The sequence below is a fragment of the Myripristis murdjan genome, chromosome 12 (assembly GCF_902150065.1).
Source record: "Myripristis murdjan chromosome 12, fMyrMur1.1, whole genome shotgun sequence".
Lineage (NCBI taxonomy): Eukaryota > Metazoa > Chordata > Actinopteri > Holocentriformes > Holocentridae > Myripristis > Myripristis murdjan.
The window spans coordinates 7,594,660-7,618,504 of NC_043991.1; the positions used below are offsets into that span (position 1 = coordinate 7,594,660).

At 41.0% G+C, this 23,845-nt stretch overlaps 2 protein-coding genes across 3 annotated transcripts; both read left to right on the forward strand.

Annotated features, from left to right (window-relative positions):
• Nucleotides 1–271: 271 nt before the first annotated feature.
• LOC115368680 (growth hormone receptor-like) lies at nt 272–13,903 on the forward strand. 2 transcript variants are annotated; one of them, XM_030064930.1, is made up of 9 exons: nt 272–413; nt 4,530–4,616; nt 8,327–8,462; nt 9,321–9,499; nt 9,706–9,884; nt 10,398–10,542; nt 10,847–10,937; nt 11,426–11,495; nt 11,985–13,903. In XM_030064930.1, the coding sequence occupies exons 2-9, from the start codon at nt 4,541–4,543 to the stop codon at nt 12,879–12,881; spliced, it is 1,773 nt and encodes a 590-aa protein (XP_029920790.1). In that variant the 5' UTR covers nt 272–413; nt 4,530–4,540; the 3' UTR covers nt 12,882–13,903. The 2 variants fall into 2 exon arrangements, with proteins under 2 accessions (XP_029920790.1, XP_029920789.1); XM_030064929.1 differs by lacking the exon at nt 272–413 and having other exon boundaries at nt 4,517–4,616.
• Nucleotides 13,904–14,499: 596 nt separating this feature from the next.
• Nucleotides 14,500–22,693, forward strand: ccdc152 (coiled-coil domain containing 152). The gene is made up of 8 exons (XM_030065723.1): nt 14,500–14,625; nt 14,787–14,892; nt 16,695–16,763; nt 17,330–17,394; nt 18,532–18,667; nt 21,360–21,487; nt 21,745–21,837; nt 22,078–22,693. Exons 1-8 carry the CDS (start codon nt 14,563–14,565, stop codon nt 22,204–22,206), a joined length of 789 nt encoding a protein of 262 aa, XP_029921583.1. The 5' UTR covers nt 14,500–14,562; the 3' UTR covers nt 22,207–22,693.
• The last annotated feature ends 1,152 nt before the right edge of the window (nt 22,694–23,845 follow it).

A 23,845-nucleotide genomic window follows, 5' to 3' on the forward strand; every position in this document is an offset into this window, starting at 1 on the left:
GTAGTAGTTAAGCTTTAATTTTAGTTTAGCTGTTATTTTGAGCCGCTACCAGCTATTTCTGTTTGTGAAAGAGAGCAGAGCTGCATTTTTCACCTTCATTTTTTTTTCTCAGATTTGGTGTCCTTAAAATTACATGGTGAAATACCCAACTACACTACCTGACTACCACCAACAGATGGCGCCCTGCTCTACATCAGGCTGCCCAGCATAGGGAAAGCAGGGGTGTAGTGCGGTATCCTGACTGGAGGCAGATTTTCTTCGACAGCGTCAGCAGCTGGTATGGATTTGGGACGAGCCTCGCTTCCTATTTGGTGACAGAGGTCCGGTTTGGCGGATTTGTCGCTCCGTGTTTGCCGTCGCTGCCGCATTTCTGTCAAGGAAACCTAATCTGTGCGGGACGGAGAGCAGGCGAGGTGAGTTTCCACGCTTTTTTAGCTGCATGTTATGTGCGATTACACAACCTCACACCGCTGCTCCTGCATGGTGACCCTTGTAAACACATTATGGTAACATACTGAAGAGTTTGTTGCCCTGTGTGTGGACAATAAACAGGCTCCACCCCACGTGATCTTGTACAAATAACATATAAACAAAAATAAGGGGTTTACATATGACAGTCTGACAAGTCTGCAAGTGACAGGTCCTTCATTAATTCCTCATAATGTAACTGTATCAGTAATCACACTGTTTTTTTGTTTTTTTTTTTTAAGCACTTTGTGTCACTCTTCTGTATAGGAGCTCTGCAAATAAAGTGCATTTAGTGGACAGTGTGTTCTGGCAAACTAGTCGTCAGATACATAAACAGGTGAAATGTGAGTATTTTGTCCTCTTTGACTTGGAAATTTGGGATGTGGTTCTTTTTTTGGGGGTTTGGGGTTTTAGCACTCCACTGAGAATCTTATTTTTGGAGTGGTCTCCCTTTTCAACAGTGTTTTAGTACTGATTTCACCCCAGTGGAGCTCAAACCACACCACTCTGCTTGTGTCACTAAACCCTTTTATGCCTACCCATATCTAAAAATAATTAACTTACCCTATGTTTCTCATATCCACAGGCTGTTATCCTTTCTCAGATTCACACTTGCAACCACTGAATAGGCCTAATCACAAAAATGATTGCAAAACAAAATAGTTTTTTGATGGATATCTCAGTCCAAATCATTTTGCTCGATATGAGATTCAGTATTTTGAAATTGAAATCTTTTTGCATGCTTTTTTTTTTCTTTTTTGCAGTGAGTAACCCACAGAAGAACTGATTCTCAAGCATGACATTAACCTAGGTGCTAGTCTCTTTGCTTGGGTCTTGTCTGCAGAGTTGTGCAGAGCAGGACCCCCCAAAAAGTAAAATTATATGTAGGACACAATCCCTGTTTTAGGCCTCATGTCTCCCTTTGTGTTCTGGACGATATTATCTGGTTTCCTGTTTGTTAGACATGCCGTTCTAAGTTAGGGTGGGATTTCTTGCACAGGTTTTATCACCACTTGACCGCTGTCACTTTGAACAGAAACATCACACTTTTAGCTTGTTCTCATTTTACGTTCCTTCTCCCAGACCACCATATACTGCAGGGAGCTCTTATATTATCACGATAGTCTACTTGATCTAAAAGTGTGTAAATGTAGTGTTACATATGAAGTCATAAAACAAGAACGAAAACAACAAGTAAGCTGTTACTAGATGAAATTCACAAATTTCCATGCACATAAAAACCCTGACCCTAAATTTTCCATGATCCACTCCCTTTCATGTAAACAGAAACTTGTGCCATCTGCAGCTGTGTGGCTGGTTGTGTCTGCAGCAGCCACCTCTCCTGTTATCAGCGTGAGACACGAAGCCTGATGAGGGCTGCTGCAGCTGAAAAACACTGTATTCTATGCATATTTTTATTTCACATTGAAAGTGTCTGTGCTGCATCAGTCACTCAATATTTTTTTTTCTGTTATCAGTGTGAGACACCCTAGAACATCAGGAACATGTTTGTTCTTTTGGAGCAGAATCTGTGAAAACAGGCATTAAGCTTTAACCAGTGTGTAGACCCACAGTGGCAGACAGAGATAAAAACGAAACAGTGCTGAAGCCACAGAAAAGGGCTCTGCTTATGTTAAATGAGAGGCTTCAACCACCAGCTAAACAGAGTGTGAGAAGCCAAAACACTCTCACTCCCTCCCTTCCTCCTCCTCCTCTTCCTCAGATTGCGAAGTTTGATTGTTAATGGCAAAAAAAAAAGACTAAGCTGCAGTCATAACATCAGTATTTACAAAGCTTAAAAGTCCTACGAACAAATGAATCCTATGAGCAGTAAGCTATAGCAACAGGAACATTTGCACCGGTAGCTATAGGCTATTTCGGTCTTGTCAGCACAGCTAAAGTATTCCAAGATTATGTAACAGTAATATTATAGTCAAAATATGGTAATGGCATGTTGAGCTGTCTCACTGTAAAAGGACTCATCAAGGCAAACTGACTTCACCCTAAGCAGGTCGTTTAGCTGGAAGCATGCAGTAGTTAAGACGCATGGACAAACTAGAGGGGTGCAGATCCCCACCAGGCGTGTTGTCTTTTCTTGGTGTGCCAATCGGGACAGGAGCATTTTCCAGAACCCAATTCCTAAACCCTCTTTTTCCCATCTAATAGGAAAAAGGAAAATATGAAGGCACTACCTGCGTATCTCCCTATCTCCGGTGATAAAAAACAGCTGAAGAGTTAGCAATCAGTTGTGGTATATAACAGGTTTTTCAGAGGTTTTGAATAACCACAACCATGAGAGGGCCTTGATCACAGTGTGCACAGTCATAACGGTGCACAAAAGATATTACACAATACACAAAATATATACACAACTAAACCCTTTTTTCCACCAGCCAGAAGAAGGGAAAATATGAAGCCACTGCCTGCATATCTCCCCTTCTCCAGTGCTTGGACTTGCATGCGAAATAATTATAAATACTATTTAGCTTAAATAATCTATATGGTCTCCAGATTTAGGACTGTCAGACTGTCAAACAGGCCATGGGACATCTTGTATGTCATGCTAAAGAAAATATGATAAATTAGGATATGATAGAAAAGTGCTGGAGTCAATATGTTTCCAATGGTGCACACAATTTTCACAGTAAGAGGATCAAGTGAGGTGTATCTACTATTGCGTTCCTTGTGTCAGACCCCAGCAGGTTGTTTACAACGTATTGTCACCAACGTTTGATGCCTCAGGAGTAATTGATCTGTTTCCCTCATCATTCCTCTGGCTTCGCATATCATCTCTCCCACCCCACTGCGTTACGGACTTTTTTTTTTTTCCCTTCTATTTTCTCCACATGTATTAGTGATGACACCACATCAATCCAAATATTGTAAACACAGTCTGCAAATATATTGTGTTACAACCGGCATGCAGCGAAAGAAGGAAAATTAGGTTATAACCCATTTGTTTGAGTATATTTTCCATACAAGGATCAGAAATGCACAAGGGCCTGCATGAAGGAGAGATAGATTTCACAAGTGCTGGCAAGAACCCAGTGCTCTTGGCTGGGAATGGATGTCATGTTCAGCGGAGGACTGTTTACTCTGTAAGGTTTCGAAACACAGCTGCACAGGCAGACTAAATAGCCCAAGTATCACTCGGAGAATAATGAACAACGGGAACAGCACTCAGCCCCCGTGGTGCCTCTGCTTTAGGACCTCTTACCCCCGTCGCTGTCTTTAAAATGTGACACACTGCGTTTTGTTTTGTTTCGTTTCCACTTGACATCCATGGAAATATGTAATAATATCCCCCGAGGCAGTCAAACGCCAGGCTCACTTAGCTATAAAAGCCATTAAACAAGTGATGAAATATAAGACCTTGAAGAATTTAATTACCGCCTGAACTGTCAACAGTACTACTGTAGATATTATCAACATTATTTTTCAACTTAGCCCTCATTTGTTTTTACACGCTCAATCCGTGTGAGTCTAATTTAAGAAAAGGTAATGAAAGTGAAATGTAAAGGCTTCTAGAAGTAGAAAAAAAAAGTAGGCTACTTGGTAGGTTTCGGGTTCCTGTCCCAGAGAGGCAAAATTTCTGGAATTCAGCAAAATATTTACAAAGTGTACACACAGCTGCACCCAGCCAAGTGGCTTGATGGCGAGTAACCTAACAGATAAGCTACTTTGAATGTACTGTGGACTTGTAGGTAAGAGTTTACATGGCATGCTCTCTGCTATTTTGCTTGCAGTCAAAGCAAACCTTAATATACCGTGAGCATATGCAGTTTTATCCTCCAGTTCCCCATGAGGATCCAACTTTTCCCCCCCTGGCGTTTCTGATTCCATGCCCTTTGAACACCGTGAGCAGTATAGGATGAAAACATGCTCCAGTGCCAAGTCGGGAGAGGTGGCTTTTTTTTTCTTCTTCTTCTTCTTCTGCAGTGAAGTTAAGGAGTGGCCAAAGCTTCCCTGTTTGATGGTGGTAGTGGGCTGGGCCGTGGCTTGTGTGGTTAATTTGGGTTGACTGCATTGAGTAAGTAACATTCGACACATGTTCCCTGCAGAATTGGACGTCATGGCTACTGCCCTGTCCGTGCTCCTCTTCCTCCATATTATGACTGTTTCAGCACAGGAATCGCCCTCTGACCAAGGTAAGTTGCCAGGCTACTTATTATATTGAATGGTTATTTAGTGACTAGGAATTCTAGTGAGTTTACTTGGAGTTTATATGAAAGACTCTTTCTTGCTACAGAGGGATCTGTAGGCAGGGGTCAAGTGCTTTTTTCAGTTCAGCTTTATCCTTACACTTGTTCACTGATGCATATGCACAAAAATACAAATATATGCATGGGAATAAAAGAACAGAAATAGTTAAAGAACAATGAAGAAGTTAAAACAGTGACTATGAACAGCTGCAAGATTTGAGGATTTTGCACAGATTTGGCTATACAGTGTAATAGCTCTGTGATTACATAACTTGCATATTCACAAAATGTGGTATATTTTTGGCAGCTTTTATGTTTGTCGCTTGAATTGTAGATCTTCAATCCAAGTTGCACCATTTGGTTTAAGTATGAAAAGAAAAAAAAAAAAAGACAAAAAGCTTACACAACACCAGATGGTGTTGATTGTTGGGAGATTGCTTCTTTTTATGAGCCTCAAGAAAATTGAAATCTGCAATATCTTTTTTTTTTTTTTTTTTTTTTTTGGTCACATTCGTCACTTTTTTTGTCACTGCTGCTGCCAAGGTCTTTAAAACAAACTCTTGCACAACAGCAAAGCGCTATACAGAGAGCTTCAGAGAACAGCCAATAGATTTCCATGAAGGGGCTTCCCAGGAATTCTGGGGAGCATGAGAGCACTCGACCAGAGGAGTCCCGCCGAACAATGGCAGGTTGTGTAGTCGTTTTGAGGCCCCTTTTCACCAAGCAGCCTCTCAGTGGCATTGCAAGCCCTATATTTGCATACATGAACTGTGATTTATTCACAGGCGTATAGCACGTCCACGCAGTAGCCATGAAGTCACATACTAACAATGCATCCTGCACTGTGTTTTGTTACATAACATCACAATAGTGTGGACCGTGGGTGGGACCCCCTCTACCTTTGTTCCACAGCTACTTGAATCATCCTGTTTTTGTCTCACGTTTTGCCGCTCTGTTCTGAGAACAAAACAATTTCTTCACCCTGTAGGTCTGTAACTCTGGGAACAAGAGCCGACACGTCTGTGCCAAATGTTCACAGAAGTGGTTTGCGGAGAACTGATGCTCCCGCCGCCAACTGCAGTTTATTGACGTACAGAATTGTCCAACAGGGACAACTTGTCAACTTGTTTGTCAGCTTCCACACCCAGAAAGACATCTTACCAGCAAACATTGTGAATACTTCATAGTGTGGTGTAGGCACTTAACACTCCCTTCAGTAAATCTAAATACTTTGAGAGCAACCGCAGACACATCTTAATACAATTTCCCTACCCACACAGCAAGTGCTGAGTCCCCCTGCCTGTTCTCCTTTGCTTTGAGATATGCATACTATTTATTTTTACAGCCTAATTTTGCATGTAAGGCAATTCACTGTTTTAGCAGGAAGGGTTTAGAACTGAAATCACAGATGTGTGAGGCCTGGCCCTCGACTATGGAAGGAAATGGCTTTTCCTAAGTATAGAGGATGAGGCTTTTCCCCTGAGAGAGGACTGATTTGATGGAGTGCTGCAACATGACTCAACTAAGTAATTGTTTGTCTCGGTGGTCATAGGGTAGATTTTAATGAAAGCTCTTCACCCACACATAGTGCAAACACATACAAACTGTACACTAATTTACACCAAGACCCTGCTTGAACAAAAAATAAATAATGAAATGGAAAAAAAAAAAAAAGCAACAAGCCATTCTCATCTCGGCACAATATAAAGGGTTGAATTAGTCCTTTAAAGCAAAATAGCTGCCATTTCCTGCTCTCTCGGAAATTACAGCTAAAAGGAAATGCATCTGGGCTAATCAAAACAGATTGAAGGTGGATGTTTTTGTTTCATCCTGAAATAGACTGTGTTGGCAGTGCACAGAGAAAAAAAAAAAAAAAAAAAAAAACATGCTGTCAACATGTTTACTTCATGGGATTCTGTCAGTTTCTGGCCATGTCCACACTAAGCTGGGTAAATCTGAAAACACCCTTTTGACCCTCCATCTACACTACACCGCATTCGAGTTTTCATCAGCACCTTTTTTCCTCTTCCTCTGTTAGTTCAGCTTCATCAGTTTATCCCGAAACCATGATTAATAAATAAATAAATAAAACGAAAAAGTTGATCATGCTCTCAGCCAATATTTCGCTTTCACAGTTTGATACTTCTGCCAAGTAAATTCAAAATTCAAGCGACCGTTACTTAAAAGAATGCTTTTTCTGTTTGTTAAATATGGTGGCTCTTGTAGTGAGAGCACATACGCATTTCAAATTGATTTTAAAAATGATTTTTTTTTTTTTTTTTTTTTTTGTGGCCCTGGTGGCTGTGTTCACAAATTGCCTGATACGTGCTGCGCTCATATTTACTCACTCTAGAGGTGAACAGAGCTTGGCAAACACAGCGGCAGTTATTATTGCATCGACACACTTTCAGTTTGCAAATATTCGACGGGCTTGCTCGGTTTCTGCATAGGAAATGATGATGCATCTAACACCACAACCACTTAAAAAAACAACTTTGCAATTCATATGTCAGCATTTAATCTTTGCCAATGAGGTGACAGGAAGCGGTGGGCCCTCTCTCTCTCTCTCTCACACACACACACCCACACACATACACGACATCATACGTGTGCTGACCTCTCATTCGTCATGCCAAATTGGGCCACGCAACCTCACAGCATAACTGAGTGTCAGATTGATTTTTCTTTTAATCCTGAGTTCAGCACAATTCCAGGGGGATACAGGGATCCGGTAAACAGGTTATTTTTAACCTTTTGCCCTCCCTCCCTTGAAGAGCTGCTAAGCAGGCCAGAGGTATTCATCACCTCCTCTAAGGAAAGCCTTGCAGCTGTGAAGAAGCCATCATGTCCTCCTCACACTTCTTGGTACTCAGCCAGCCTTAGGTTATGTTGTTGTTCCCCTGTGGAGTACTGAGGTAGCCAGAGAGCTGCTGGATGACTGATGAACAACCTCCCTGCCAACTGTGAACAATCACTTATTGTTTATGGAATAGGATGTAAAAAAAAAAAAAAAGGCTCCCTGGGGTCTCTCTGCTTCGGGTGGCACGATGGCGTGCTGCAATGTAAGCGCGAGCACAGCGCTAATAAGCTCATAAATGAACACAATGTGCTGACACCACAAGAGAGAAATGAAAATGTATAGTTTGTTCAGCTTCCCTCTTTGCCTGCAGGAGCATTAAACTGAGATGCATTACAGAGTCTATCTTGGCAATGGACACAAGAGAAAGCCGTCTCAGTTGCATTGCTTTAACCAGTGATTTTTGTCGGTGCAAGACAGTTCTATACATGCTGGGCACACATGGTTTGAGTTTATGCAGCCACATGGCATTTTCTGTTTGAGTGTTTCTGAGGAGAGAGGCAGCAAATGGTTTCCACGAAAGCCATGGCAGTAAACCCTGTGGCTGCAGCAGCGTACATGTGAGGAAGAGTGAACAGACTTCCAGGAAAATGCAGCTGGCTGCCCTGCAGCTAGGCTGCTCGCAGGAGTTGGGTTACTCCTCGTTCTCTCTCTGAAGTGCAGCTTATCCAACCTTGAAAGCTTTTTGATTGATGGAAGCTGCAACACATAAAGCACGGCAGACATTTAGGATTTAGGATATCACAATAAAAGTTTTTTTTTCTTTAATCTCATTCTGTCTCCCCCTGTCTCTCTCCAGTCCTCCCTCAGAAACGCCCCCACCTCACAGGCTGTGTCTCCGCCAACATGGAGACTTTCCGCTGCAGATGGAATGCTGGAACATTCCTGAACCTCTCTGAGCCGGGCGATCTCCGATTATTCTACATCAATAAAAAGTGAGAGACACAAACTCATCAGAAGGCAGAAATGGGCTGTTTGTCAAGTCTTGATGCTTACCTACATTTCCTGTATTTAAAAAAAAAAAAAAAATCTATAGCCACAGCTGGCAATCCTGCCTTCCTTTAGCAGCCGTTGAATGTTTGGTTCTTTAAAGGTTTCATTTGAGATAAAAAGCAGTTTGTCATTAACGTTTATGTTTTCAAAAACCAAGGTAAAATCCCCTCGTAAACCACACTGTGTTTCAGTTTTCTTTATTACTCAACCTCTGCTGCTCCAGGTTAAACAGGTGCAGTGCTTTTGCAGCGTGAACTAGAGATTTGCATAACACATCATTAACTAACACGTCATTAGATGTCATTCATTTAAATCTCATCTGTTCACTTCCTTTAACATTTACACATTTACACATTGTATAAAATGAAAATACTGTAAAATAACTGGTTTTCCGGCGAACTGGATATCCTTGCACATCCTTAGCATGAACAAATTTGAGTATCGACATGTTTGTTCTCAGGCTTGTAGCACATCTGCACCCTTTCTGTGTTAACAAACCTTAGAGATCCAATCCAGTGGTAAAACTCTGCTGTAAGATATTCACCTCAACAAATGCCACAAGATTTGAATTGCTGGCTCAAAACAGCTTGTGAATTTTCATGATCAGTATCTCTACATATACTTAGCTTAGAGAATTATTTCTAATACAAAACATTCAAGATCAATGGATGAACGAATGGAAGATTCAACATAATTGGTTTTAGTCATTTGGTATAATACATATGCAGTGAAGTGCTGTTTCCTGCTTCTTTTCCTGCATGCAGTCTTCTTGACCCCATGTTGTCTGTCCACCCTTGCAGGCCCACCCACGTCTCCCCCAAGGAGTGGAGCGAGTGTCCTCACTACAGCACTGACAGGGCGGACGAGTGCTTCTTCAACGAGAACTACACATCCATCTGGACGTACTATAGCGTCCAGCTCCGCTCCCGGGACCAGTCCGTCCTCTATGATGAGGACTTCTTCCATGTTGAAGAGATCGGTAAGCAGAGCAAGTTGCACAGCGGTCGTGAATCCTGCATTTCTTAGAACAAGTTCAATATTTTACCAAACTAGTTCATCTTGAAAAACAGAATACTTTGCAAAGTCCCAACTCTGACTTGCTAAGTTTTATCATTTAAAGTTTGAGTTCTTACGGATTGTGAATGATAAAAATATGCCGACACTGATTGATGCCACCTTCCTCAGTGCGACCTGACCCCCCAGTCGGGCTCAACTGGACGCTGCTGAATGTGAGTCTGACTGGGACTCACTTTGACATCATGGTGAGCTGGGTGCCACCGCAGTCTGCAGACGTGGAGACGGGGTGGATGACGCTGCAGTACGAGGTTCAGTACCGGGAGGCCAGCTCAGCCCTGTGGAAAGTGGTGGGTGTTTCTTTGGATGTTTTGCTCAAATTCTTATTCCCATGACTCACAAGGAAACAATCAAGTTTAAGATCGTGTTTTAAGATCTGATATCATTAAATGACCGATGAATGATCGTTAAATGACACTTCATCATATACTGTATTTCTGCAGAATACTTTTTCTTATATCATGGACGTATACTGAGTTTTAGTGTTCGTTTATATATCACATCAAACATTTATTTGATTATGAGGTTCATTTAAAGACTCTAGCACATACCAAGACTCTAATACAGCTTTGATTGCTTTTGTTTATAGAAAAAAATGTAATTTTGAACATAAAGATAACATGTTACTGTCTTCAAAAAACTGTCAAGCTTATTTGAGACATGGCTGCCTGTTGTTTGCATGTTTACTCACTGACTTAGACACCTGCACGTGTTGGTGACTGTTCTATTGTTTGAAAGACTCGGCTTCTCAGCCCAAGGATTTCACAGACTGATAGAAAAAAAATCTGTTTTCCACACCGCAGGTCGACCTTCAGAAAAGTACACAGCGTTCACTTTATGGGCTTCAAACTAACGTCAACCACGAGGTTCGGGTGCGGTGCAGAATGCACGGCCTGAAACACTTTGGAGAGTTCAGCAACTCCGTTTTCATCCACATCCCCTCTAAAGGTAAACATGGAATTCCTAAGTTTACATGCATGTCTGGACAAGCTTGCTCAGATTAAGGTGTTTACACAAACCTTTGGTAATTTCTGCCGACATCTAAGTGTAAATCTGACTCTGATTAGAGTGAAAAGGAAACCAAAGGTGAGCGGAGTATTTACATGGCCCAGTAATTAGTTTCATATGAGAACAAGTCTTGTAAACATACTACAAATAACACATCACTGCCATTTCATATCTGTATTTTTTCAGTATGTTTTTATGATGCACAACATTCATTTTGCGTGTTTGTGTGCTTCTTTATCCTCAGTGTCGAGATTCCCTGTTGCAGTTTTGCTCATCTTTGCTGCTTTGTGTTTAGTGGGCATCCTGATGTTGGTTATTGTCTCCCAGCAACAAAAGTAAGTATTTTACACTTGTGGGTTTTTTTTGTGTGGGTCTGAAATGTTTTGAAAGTGTGGAAAATGATTTAGTCCATCCCAAGTTTTTGCTTTTTTTTTTTTTTTTTTTTTGCTGATTGACTATTATTGGCTGCTACATGCAAAACAAATTGCCCCTCAGGGATGATAAATGAAAGCACTACAGAAAATCATGCACCCATTCACCAAGACATTGTGGATTACTTGTCCTTGAGAAGATGCCAGTGTGCCTCTGTTATTAACGATGTTATTCAGAAATGTTGTTAAGTTGTAAAGTGTTTTTGTACAGAGGTCTGAATAAGTATGGAGGCGAATAATGTTAGTAAGAGTATTTCAATCAAAACTTTGACCTTGTCCAATATCTAAATTATCAAACTAACATTCAGTTTATAGTTGTTCAATTAATGTTTTCTGAATTTGTATGATTGTGTAATGTCAGACTAATCATGTTCTCTCCATCCTTTCCTAAGGTTGATGGTTATTCTTTTGCCTCCTGTCCCTGGGCCTAAAATAAGAGGAATTGATCCTGAACTCCTCAAGGTAAACCTCAACAAATGACCCTGAGCCACAGTGTAGAAGGTGTGCCTCTTGGACACCAGAAATGTACAGCTGGGCCATCTAGAGATGTTGTGGACCAACATAATTCAGCTCAACATCAGTGGTTTTCAATGGCCACATAGTTTTGTCACTAACTCGCCTGCCTCCTTTTAAGCAAAACCTAGTTTAATGACACTGGAGGCACAAAAATCAGATCCTGTGTACTGGTATAATGTATAGCAGTTCAATAAATAGATATTCACCTATTTTCCAACATCAATCAGTGTCAGAAAGATGTCAGATCATTGACATTCAACAACTTACCGTAGGTTCTGGGCAGAAAAAAGGGTTTAGTTGAAGCATTTTAAACTTACCCTTTATTATAGCATTTGTTTCAATAGTTTGAACCTGAATTTTTTTTGTTCAATGACTTTCAAGCAAATCATTTTCTACTCATTTTTGAGTGTCAAGTCTGTTTTCTTGGTTTTACAGAAAGGCAAGTTGGGGGAGCTGACCTCTATTCTGGGTGGCTATCCCGAACTGAGACCAGAGCTATACAACAGCGACCCCTGGGTGGAGTTCATCGATTTAGACATCGAGGAGCAGACCTTGACAGACCTGGACACCGACTGCCTCGTGGACCGCTCCCTGTCCTCCAACTGCTCTCCCGTCTCCATCGGCTTCAGAGACGACGATTCAGGTCGCGCCAGCTGCTGTGACCCAGATCTCCCCAGTGACCCTGAGGCATCGCCCCTCCACCCGCTTCTCCCGAACCGCAGCAGCTCCAGTCCGGATCCCTCGGACCCGGTCGCCTCAGATCCCAGCTCCCCGGTACACAGCCCCACCACTGGGGAACCGCCCTTCGCTGTCCCTGGCAGAGAGGACCTGTACACCCAGGTGAGCGAGGTGAGGCCATCTGGAGAAGTGCTGCTGGCACCTGAGGAACAGACTGATGTGGAGAAGACCACGAGTAAAGACACAGAGAAAGAAACTGGAGTGGAAAAGGAGAAAGAAAACGCAAAGAAAGAGATTCAGCTACTGGTAGTGAACGCAGATCACGGAGGTTACACCTCGGAGCTGGACGCAGGGAAGCTGACCCCAAGAATGTCCGCTGCAGAAATGAGTGAATCCTGCCAGAGAGAAGACTCGAGTTCTGTGCCATCCCAAGCTTTTGTGGACTACCAGAGGCCGTATCTTGAATCAGATATGACCCCCGTTTCCCCACTTCCCCCTGCTCCTGTCTACACCATGGTAGAAGGTGTGGACAGGCAGAACAGCCTCCTGCTGACACCAAACCCAACACCTGCCCCCCAGACGATAATACAGAAGGCCTTGCCTACACCAGGGGGTTATCTGACCCCGGACCTTTTGGGAGACATCACACCGTAGATCACTGGGGAACTATGGATAGTTGGGATTATTCAGTGAAAGGCACAGATAGGCTCGGGAACTCTCTTTGAAAGGAACTCCCGAGTTTCCTGACGTCAGTGCTGAGCGTCGGCACTGCTGAAATATCAGGAGACTATCTGTGCCTGTCGTGCCATCACCTCTCTACCTCCTGTAACTTCCACTTAATGGGACTCTTAAGTCTACAGAGGTCATTACAAGTGAAAAAAAGAGAGCGTATGAGGGTGTTTTACTGAGGGTGTGCCAAAGGGAAATAATGCCAAGCAGGGCCAGAGATTGCCTCTGTTATTGGATGTTGAGTATATACATATTTCAAACTGAAAAGCTCTATGAAACACTACTTTTTAGATATATATCTGTCAAATTACTTTGTCAAACATTTGTACATGTCAGATATGTCTCTTTTAAAACAGGTTAAGTCATTACAATCCTCTCCAAAAATGCCTATAATTAAAGATGAAACACAGGTCCTCCTTGTCAACAGCACAGTGAGGCTTTTCATCATCTTTCTATTCCCTCTGATACTTTAAAAAATCCATACTGATGCAAGAAAACAGTTACTTTACCAATAGGTATTGCTTTTTTCTTAGCCCTGTTGTGGGTATTTTTACATTTTACTGTGATTGCCGATGCCTGGGTCTTTCTGCAAGGTAAAACAAAGCACGGGTGGCATGTAAGAGGATCAACTGGTGCATAAGAGGCTTGTCCTACTTGGTGCCATTTCATACTCTGTCTTTAGATTCATGTTCTCTACTGTGAAATGTTTCCAGTGCTGACAGCAAGTATATTTTGTAATTTGCAGTGTTCAGGGGAATTGGTGTATGTGTGCTCTGTTAATGTTTGGAGGGTGTGTGCGCGTGCTGTTCAAGCTTGCAGCATTTATTAGGCCTCAGGCCAACAAGTGCGTGAAATGTACATAAAAGATGAGCTACGTGTTGAATTTGTACAGTCATTGTGTATCGGTTCAAAACTGCAAGTGACAAATAAACAACTTTCATATTTTGTCCCATTGTATTCTTGCTATTTGTCTTTTGTCCCAGTCTGCCTCTTTGATCTATTTCAGAGTCCGGGTTAAAAACAAGGTCAGCACACCCTGTTGCAGCTTTTAAATCTCATCTTGATGTTTTTTCCTAACAACTGGTAGTAATTGCTTCCTTTTTCCTTTTCCTTGTCCTTTTTTTTTTTTTTTTTTTTAAATTAAACCTCTTGCAATTTTCTCTAACTGCTTATAGTTGCTTATAGTTTTAACTTGTGTGTATATGCATAAGTTTAGCTCTTGCAACTGTTCTTTAATGCTCCTTTTGTTCTGTTATTTTGTTCTCGCCTTAAGCATGCTGTGTTTATTGCTTGAAAACTGCCCTACAAATAAAATTTCACTATTATTATTATCATTATTATTATTGTTATTACTATTATTATTATCACCTACTTAACCTTTTTTCCATAGCACTGCACGTAGCAATAATACACAATAACACACGGAAGAGGTTGTTTTTTTTTCCAGTTAAGCGAGGAGATAAGTGAAAACTAGCGCCTCTTGGACTGTTTTAATCGTGTGCTAGCTAGTAAGGCTTTAATTATATTGAAACAGTATTTGTTTCTATAGTAGCCTATAGTACAGTAGGTGCTTTTTGGATATTTTACAGACCACGGGGGACCAGAAATGCAGAGGTTAGCCTGTGTTAAACTTGACATCTTAATGGAAAACTTCGCTCGACTGGAACAGGTGATTTAAAGCGAGCTAACGTTAGCTAACGGCTAGGGGCTCGTCACGATGTGTAACCTCTGTCTGCAGTGTTTTGCTGGTTACCTTTAACCTTCCTGTCACTGAGTTTTAGCACTCAGTTTTTGTTTTTGTTTTTGCTTTTCTTCGCTGTTGCCGAGCAGAAAGTCACAGATCTTCACGGTAAGAACAACAGTCTGGAGATCAAGCTGGAGGAAGCCACCAGGCTCTTGAATTTCAACATAAACAAAGTGAAGAGTTTAACCGAGGGTGAGTTTCCTCCTCTTAACAAAACGTGTCCACAGATACACAATGAAAAAAAGAAAGAAAGTTAGTAAGGAACATATTTTATACAAGTTTTATTGCTGGATTTGACCGTCCTAATTAAACTGAACCAGTTGATGTGTATTTGTCTCCCTCTGCTGGTGATGTTGCCAAACGACAAGTATAGTTTAAATGAAGCTGTAGAGCAGGCAGCAGGGTTGCCAGATTTGTGAGACAAAAGCAGCCAAACAGCAACTCAAAACCAGCCCAAAACCCGCCCAACCTGGTATAAAAAGGGCCCAAAAATCAGCCCAATACCAGAACTCAAAACATGCCCATAAAAATCCATATATGTTGCTTTTAAAGTCCAACAGCATTGCTAGAAATGCAAAATGCACTATAATATCTATAAAATAACATCATAAACATTAAAGGCAATTTCCCAGGCAAAGGCAGTTGAAAATCATTTCAGCTCACCAGTTAAACTGCTGGTTGTCTCCAACATAAAAAAGAACGGGTAAAAACTCCATGAACTTGAACTATTTACAGCGCTGTCCAGTTTCTTTTTAGACATGTTGAGATCCCTCACCCTGGTCCCTGTCATACAGAACTGTACTGAACAAGGCCAGCATCTCTCTGGCGGGCTCAAACTCGTGGCAGCAGATTAGTCATTCAAAATATAAATCTTAATTCATAGGCATTATTCATCATCTGTATGCCACAGGTCTGCCCAAGCCCAACCCACGGACAAAATTTGTTACCCGCGGCAACACTTAAAAAATAGCCCAATTTGGCGGAAAAAACGCGAACTTGGCAACCCTGGCAGGCAGTCTTGCCAGGTAGGCTAAAGCAAAATATTACTAGGTAGGTATGGCACGTTGTATGGCATTTACCATAGCCTGAATAAGTCCATATTTGATATTGCACTTTGTTTATTAATGTAAAGGTTGAAGCTGAGGAAGGCCAAAACCCCCCAGGTTAATGCCAAGGCTGAATTGTTTGTCTTGAATCTGATGTTTTGATGTCAAATGTACAGAAAAAACATAAACATTAGAGTGAAATGTTCTTATATTTTGGGTTATGATGTTTTGAGTTTTTTTTTTTTTTGGAGAATTGAGTGACACTCATTTCATTCTTTATCACATGCAAGACCTTTGAAACTGTGTAGTCTGTCGTTAATCATTCAAAAGGATAAACAAATATCAAACAAAATACCCAGAAGAGTATCTGGAAGTCAAAGGGATCACATCAGGGCCTTTAATGTCCAATGTGTCCCTCTAAACTGACAGTTTGTTGAGCTGTATTCAATATATATCACACTGGCTAAATAATATTTTTCCAGTTATCAGTAATTGTTCTATGTTAGGTGATACAAATAGGATTTGGAAGTTAGGTGCCAAATATTAGATATTAATTGTGGGGATTTAGCCATTACTAGGGTTTTGTGAACAGACTTTTTTTTTTTTGCTGCTGACCATTCATTTGCCTCACTGCTGTTGAATGAAGAAATAACACTCGCTCAGCAGATTATATATATTTTTTAATGCTTTTTATTTTCCTGTCACCTCAAATTGATGGTTACTTGGTCAAATATAAGTCAGATGGAATTTATAGGACCATTAATGACAGGAAATGTGCTCCAATAAGCGTTACCATGTTCAGATAATGTTAGGTAAGTTGTCAACCACATAAAAGTTGGTATGCTGTACACTTTCGAATACTTTCTGGTGTGTTTGTGAACCTTCACACACTCACAATATTCTTTTATGTGGCAAAAACAGCACTATTTGACCAAGGCTGTGTTGCAGAGAGAGACAACATGCTGGACACAGTGAACAAACTCCAGCTGACTCTTCAAGAGCAGAGTAACCTCAGAGGTAAGGTGCCTCTGTTGCAATCAGGGCTAGGCAATATATTGATAGTATACCAAAATTGTGATATATGACTAAATATCGTCTGGGATTTTAGATATTGTAATATTGTGATATGACATAAATGGCATCTTTTCCTGGTTTTAAAGGCTGAATTCCAGTAAATGAATGCAATTTTCCGAACTTGGTAATCTGTTTTTAGATTTTATGTTTTTTGTCTCTACCTATTTGGTCACCATATCCACATTACTAGTCATTAGTAATCAAAAATCTCATTGTGTAAATTTTGAAATCCCTTCAATATTTAATTCGGGGCATCCAGCCAAAAATGTTGTGATATATGATTTTATCCATATCACCCAGCCCTAGTTGCAAATTGTTAAGTCAGACTTTTAATAACCCTATCGAAAGAAAATGTATGAAGTGAACATTTTTGGGGTGGTAGAATCACAATTGGGGCAAAAACTGAAAATGAACCCAAATGAAAAAATACGGGGGAATTTCTGCTTTAAGATTTATGTTTGCCTTGTTTTTGTCATCTTGATACTACTTCAAAATTGTTTATCTTGCAGTGGAGAATGAGAAATTGAAGGGCAGCATGGAGGACCTGAAACGACAGAATGAGAAAACAGCAGAGGTAAGGTTAGATCTTGTTTTAGATGTCTTTCCTGTGTATACAGTAGTTGAATTAGAGATTATTTTTCTGGCAGTGAATAAATGCAGTAGAAACACCACATGGAGAGGTTTCTAAAAAACTAATACAGCTGTCCAATATAGCAACCTCAAAGTAAAACATGCAGGAAGATTAATTTATGTGTGTTATATATCCTGTAAACTAGTGTTGATTAGAGACTTTATATATTGAAGTGTTTACCACAGGAAACTAGGTTACTTGTGGTGGCGGCCAGCTCACGTAATAAAAAGTACATGTAGAAAAAGGACACGCTGAACTCCAATCTCAACCAAGATGAAAGAAGATCCAAAGTGAAAATGGCCAGTGCTCAAAAATCAAATTAATTTTCTTCTTTTTATGAAACGGCACCATATATTTCAGGTGCATGTCTTGTTCAGTAGTGTGTCTGAAGAGGGCATGCAGCCAACACATATGATGTGTGTCAGTGAGATTTGTTTGTGTATTAATAAAGAGGAATATCCATGACTTTGTGTTTGAGTGGTAATTCTTATCAGTCGTACTGAAACGTACATCTCACACACCTGTGGAAATCAGGAGAATGAAACATCTGTGTAGTGTGAGAACCACAGCAAATACATTGTTGTTAATGTAAGTGTATCAGTTTGAAAAATCTGTTGTTGTATATAATAATGATGATGTTGTATAGAAAAAGAATTTTCTCCTCCTTCTTGCCTCTCTGTCAAGGCTGGGTGTCCTTGGGTATTTTTAGAAAACGTAACTTCAGCCCTTCAAAATCAATACTGATTTAAAAAAAAAAAAAAAAAAAAAAAATTCCATTTAATACTTAAAAAAAAAAAAAGCACATTTTAGTATGCACACAAAAACTATTTCGTTCATCGACATTGGTACATTTCATCTGTATTTCACAATCAGCATGCTTGGTTGATTTTCCTCATAAAAATACTCAGAAAGTAGAATAAACATTGCATTTCTACTGTTAGAATCCAAACCTCTGAAAGCTTTACAGTGCCTCTCGAAACCTTAAAGTTGGTACTGATTCCAAAAATCGTCACAGTAGTAATAGGAATAATTTTTCTCCGCCCAGTCACAGTCTGAAGTGATGTTGCTCTGCGTTGTCAGGAGCGAGGGGCCGAGGTGCAGCGGCTGCTCACAGACATGAAAGCAGAGGAGGAGAGACACCAGAGGGAGCTAGAGACTGTGAGGCAGCAGTGCAGCACTGAGCTGGACGAGGCCCACAAGGAAGCCCTCAATCAGTGTAAGCCCTCCGTCCCAGGAAGAAAAAAAATCTTAGACTAAAGCTGTTCTACTGACTCTGTACAAAAAGATAAATAAGGTGTAGTGTGTAATATTACTGGGTGTTAGAGGGAATCTTTTCACTCTGATACAGGCTACAGAAACTTACACTATATTACCAAAAGTATTCGCTCACCTGCCTTTACTCATACTATGAACTGAAGTGCCATCCCATTCCTAACCCATAGAGTTCAATATGATGTCGGTCCACCTTTTGCAGCTATTACAGCTTCAACTCTTCTGGGAAGACTGTCCACAAGGTTGAGGAGAGTGTTTACAGGAATTTTTGACCATTCTTCCAAAAGCGCATTGGTGAGGTCACACACTGATGTTGGTCGAGAAGGCCTGGCTCTCAGTCTCCGCTCTAATTCATCCCAAAGGTGTTCTATCGGGTTGAGGTCAGGACTCTGTGCAGGCCAGTCAAGTTCATGCACACCAGACTCTGTCATCCATGTCTTTATGGACCTTGCTTTGTGCACTGGTGCACAGTCATGTTGGAAGAGGAAGGGGCCCGCTCCAAACTGTTCCCACAAGGTTGGGAGCATGGAATTGTCCAAAATGTTTTGGTATCCTGAAGCATTCAAAGTTCCTTTCACTGGAACTAAGGGGCCAAGCCCAGCACCTGAAAAACAACCCCACACCATAATTCCTCCTCCACCAAATTTCACAGTCGGCACAATGCAGTCTGAAATGTACCGTTCTCCTGGCAACCTCCAAACCCAGACTCGTCCATCAGATTGCCAGATGGAAAAGCGTGATTCATCACTCCAGAGAACGCGTCTCCACTGCTCTAGAGGCCAGTGGCGGCGTGCTTTACACCATTGCATCCGACGCTTTGCATTGCACTTGGTGATGTGTGGCTTGGCTGCAGCTGCTCGGCCATGGAAACCCATTCCATGAAGCTCTCTGCGTACTGTACTTGGGCTAATCTGAAGGTCACATGAAGTTTGTAGCTCTGTAGCAATTGACTGTGCAGAAAGTCGGCGACCTCTTTGCACTATGCGCTTCAGCATCCGCTGACCCCTCTCCGTCACTTTACGTGGCCTACCACTTCGTGGCTGAGTTGCTGTTGTTCCCAAACGCTTCCATTTTGTTATAATAGAGCTGACAGTTGACTGGAATATTTAGGAGCGAGGAAATTTCACGACTGGATTTGTTGCACAGGTAGCATCCTATGACAGTTCCACGCTGGAATTCACTGAGCTCCTGAGAGCGGCCCATTCTTTCACAAATGTCTTGTTTCACAGTCTGCATGCCTGAGTGCTTGATTTTATACACCTGTGGCCAGGCCAAGTGATTAGGACACCTGATTCTGATCATTTGAATGGGTGAGCGAATACTTTTGGTAATATAGTGTATCTTGATGGCATATTAACCCTTTCTCAAACCCAGGGAAGCTTCCTGACCTCATGTTTAGGTAGCATTTCAAAGCAGGAAATTGAAATTTACAAATTGTAGTACTTCTCCAGCGGTTCCTCAGGCAGTGTGGGAAATCCTACACCGCCTTACGACATCTGTTAAAATCAATGGTGGACGGAGGGTCCTGTGATTTGACAGTCTTTTAATCAAAACCAACCTTTGATTTCACACAATTAAATATATCTAACATCTTCAGCTCATTCTGTATTGAAAATATCAGTAGAAACTCATAAGGGACGACAGCTAATACTCATTTGTTACAGGAATACTGCTACACCTGGCGTAGTTTATCTACAAGGTGTCTGCAGGTCCCTAAGAACTCTTAAAATGTCTTAATTCAATTTGATGAATATGAGGTTTTAAAGTTATTAAATCTTGAATTTTAATGTTTGAGGTCTTTATTTCAACATAAACATTTTATCTGGTCCCATTTAGCCATCTTGTGCATCACAATTTACATATAACTCACTAAGTCTTCCAGTGACCCTAGGTCTACCTTTATAATATAATGCATTTGTCATATAATTCCTCACTTTATTCTTTCCAGTCGTACTGACCTGCACAGAGAAATCCTGAGTGCTGTGGGTAAAAGTCGGGCTGGATTTATCACAGTGGCAGCTTGTTATCTAACTCAAAGGAAACTGATATAATATCAAATAATACAATCATTTAGTTCCCTACGATAATCTTATGTAAAACTTACATCTGACCTGGACCAAATTTATAGTGCTTACCTTTATACTTACCTGCAATGTTTATTTGAATATGAAAAAGATGATTTGGCCAGGGATAATGCTGGTACTCCATCTTGTTTAGTTTCAGATGAACTGGCTGCACAGCATCCACTGCATATTTATTTACGTTTATTTAACCAGGGCGTCCCCTGAGATTAAAAGCCCTTTTCCGAGCTAGACGTTAATGAATAACTTCCTTCGCACCTCACACGATGACGTGTCGACATTGTTCCAGTGAAATGTTTATTCTTTCTTTTCTGTTTTGGAGATATTTATTCTGGCTTAAAAAAAACACAATTTTCTGAGAGGTTGCTGCATGATGTCTGGTTCATTGGCAGGACAGGGAACTCCATTTTTTTACATTCAGTTGCTATACATAGCGATGGTGCTGTGTTAAGTGCTGTAGACATTTAGAGAGACAAAATAGCCCCCAAAAGCAAAAATGACTCAGCATTTGTCTTGCACTTGATTTTTTTTTTTTTTTTCTTTTTTTTTCTATAGTGGAAGCTAAAGACGCTGAAGTGCAGAAGCTGCTTGCGAGGAAGGATCTCGAGCTCGAGGAGATGAAAAAGAAGCTTAGGGACCAGGAGAAGGAGAGGCAGAGTGAACTCCTAAAATTACAAATGGAGGTATACACTAATTACTGTGTGCTTTGTGGTACTCTGAGCAACCAAATCCATGAGTTCAAAAAGCCTGATCGGTCTGTCCCTTCTAAAATGCGAATTTACAGAAATAAATTGAAAGAATAATTCACTTTTATGTGCTAGCCTGTGAGTTTTTGTTCTGGCTTCTATAGCCAAAATAAATACATCATGAGACTTATTGAGTTTTGTTACAGGTGTTTTGTCCCATGTGTTAAAGACAACGTTTGTTACTGTGTTGACAGTTTGGCGCTAAGCTAGCGAAGGTTCAAAGTGCAGCACAGTCGTCTCAGCTGCAGCAGAGCTCCAGCTTCCTTCCCCAGAGCGTCTTCAGAAAGGTGAGCAACCCCACAGTCTCTCTCTCTCTGGTTTCTGTCTGCTCTGCTCTGCTCAATGAAGACTGAATGAATGAATTTAGTTTATAGTCTTATAGTCTCATAGTTTATAATAGGGTGTTGCATGTCTAAAACTGTTGCATGCTGTGTTGTGAGAATTGGGTCACATGTCTTGCTTGTCTGTTTGTGCAATTGTGTGTCCAACTGTGCGTGTCTGGATTAACTGTGCATGTGTGTCCTCAGAAGTTGCAGGTTTTCCAGGAGGAGAAGAACAAGGAGATTGCGGCCCTGCGTCATAGAATCAAAGAGCTGGAGGAGCACCAGCGTGCCGGTGGCCTCATTGAAAATCGTCCCAAGAGGAAAAAGATGTAGCTGTTAATTGCAAGCTAACAATCCTCACAAGCCAATGTCTTTGCCAGTTTTAAGCCAGCATGTTCACGGCACCGTGGGCTTACACAGCATCTTCTGCCTGGTCCTTCCAAAGGCAAAAGTTATCTAAGACTTTTGAATTTTCTAGTCAGTTTTTTGCGTTGATTTATTTGTTTGTTTGTTTGTTTTCAATACATTGCTGTGTTCAAGCAAAATTTTTGATTTTCACACTCTTGGAAACGCTCTTTCCTATTACAGAGCATTTATTCAGTTACAGCACTCATATTGTCATCCTGCACTAGATTTGCAGTTTCTTGGTCTGCAGAAGGGCAGTCAGAGGATTGTTACAGGTGACCAGTGTTCAGATGACAGGACACTAGCACAGGTCCCCACACATGCAACCACAGGAGGTATTCCTGTCTAAGGCCTTAATCCAATCAGGCACCAGCGTGGTGGGCGGAGCCTCTGAGCTAGAAGAAGTTTCATGCTTAACGTGTCGGATAGTTGGAAAGCCAGTTCATTCAAGGAATTAAACCTGTTTGTCTCAAGATCAAGATCAAGATCAAGATACTTTATTAATCCATAAAGGAAATTGATGTGTCACAGCAGCAGTGTTCACACAAACACAAAACAAGACAGCAACCCATAAAATATACAATTAAATAAACAACCATTAAAATAACAACTTATTGATCATTAAAAAAGCCTTATGGCCGCGGGCAGAAAAGACTTTCTATACCTCTCTGTCTTGCATCTTGGCGGGATCAGCCTGTCACTGTGCGTGCTTTTCCTAAAAACCTCAAGTGCATGGAGTGGGTGACTATTGTTGCTCATTATAGACTGTATCTTTCTGAGCATCCTCACTCCAGCAACCTGCTCAACCCCTTCTAGAGTGATGCCAATGATGTTCCCTGCTTTCCTGATCAGCTTGTTTAGTCTGTTTCTATCAGCTGTCTCTTTGCATTCAAAGGAAAATGCCTATCAATTGGTCTATTTTTATAACCCATGAATTTCAAACAGCTATTTTACTAGCCTGGGAATTTGCAAAAGTGGATCAGCTGAACTGTAGTGTATTCCTGCCTATACTTCTTAGGAAAGCAAAGTTTGAAAATTGCAAGTTGCAGCTATTTTAACTAAGAATTTTATCATTTTTTTTATTTATACCTGAGTAATATATAAACATGTATTCCTTTACAGATAGATTACAAATAGTTTATATTTTTACAGTAAAGAATTCATTAAGGATGGGATCCATCCTAATTTTCAGAACTGATGCTGCATCACTTAACGCACCACCATTACACATGTATATAATGTGGCTGTTGTGCAGATGTCATGCTGCTGCACATTGCAGCTACTGCAGCAAGTGTCCCCTGCTGCCTCTGCCTCACAGGGCCGGCACACCTGAATGGAAATGGCACACTTTCTGGGATTGTTGACCTGATGCCTTGTAATCTCTTTATCTGTGCTGCTCTTCCACTGTCTAAGAGGGGCAGAGAGTGTTAAGCTCTAGGGGAACATTCGATAATACCATTACATAACATCTCATTTTTACCAAAGGTCACTGCACAACAAGCACAACAACCTGGAGGTGCACATAAACAGTCTGCTAACCTGCCTGGAAGCACAATAAATCAAAGCA

Excerpts from the sequence above, each read along its gene's own strand:
- LOC115368680 (XM_030064929.1), top strand. The coding sequence starts at position 4,517 with ATGTTCCCTGCAGAATTGGACGTCATGGCTACTGCCCTGTCCGTGCTC. Across the intron at positions 8,463-9,320 it reads TTATTCTACATCAATAAAAA|GCCCACCCACGTCTCCCCCA; the intron begins GTGAGAGACACA and ends CCACCCTTGCAG. Across the intron at positions 9,885-10,397 it reads GCTCAGCCCTGTGGAAAGTG|GTCGACCTTCAGAAAAGTAC; the intron begins GTGGGTGTTTCT and ends TCCACACCGCAG.
- ccdc152 (XM_030065723.1), top strand. The coding sequence starts at position 14,563 with ATGCAGAGGTTAGCCTGTGTTAAACTTGACATCTTAATGGAAAACTTC. Across the intron at positions 21,488-21,744 it reads TCCTAAAATTACAAATGGAG|TTTGGCGCTAAGCTAGCGAA; the intron begins GTATACACTAAT and ends CTGTGTTGACAG. Across the intron at positions 21,838-22,077 it reads CCCAGAGCGTCTTCAGAAAG|AAGTTGCAGGTTTTCCAGGA; the intron begins GTGAGCAACCCC and ends GTGTGTCCTCAG.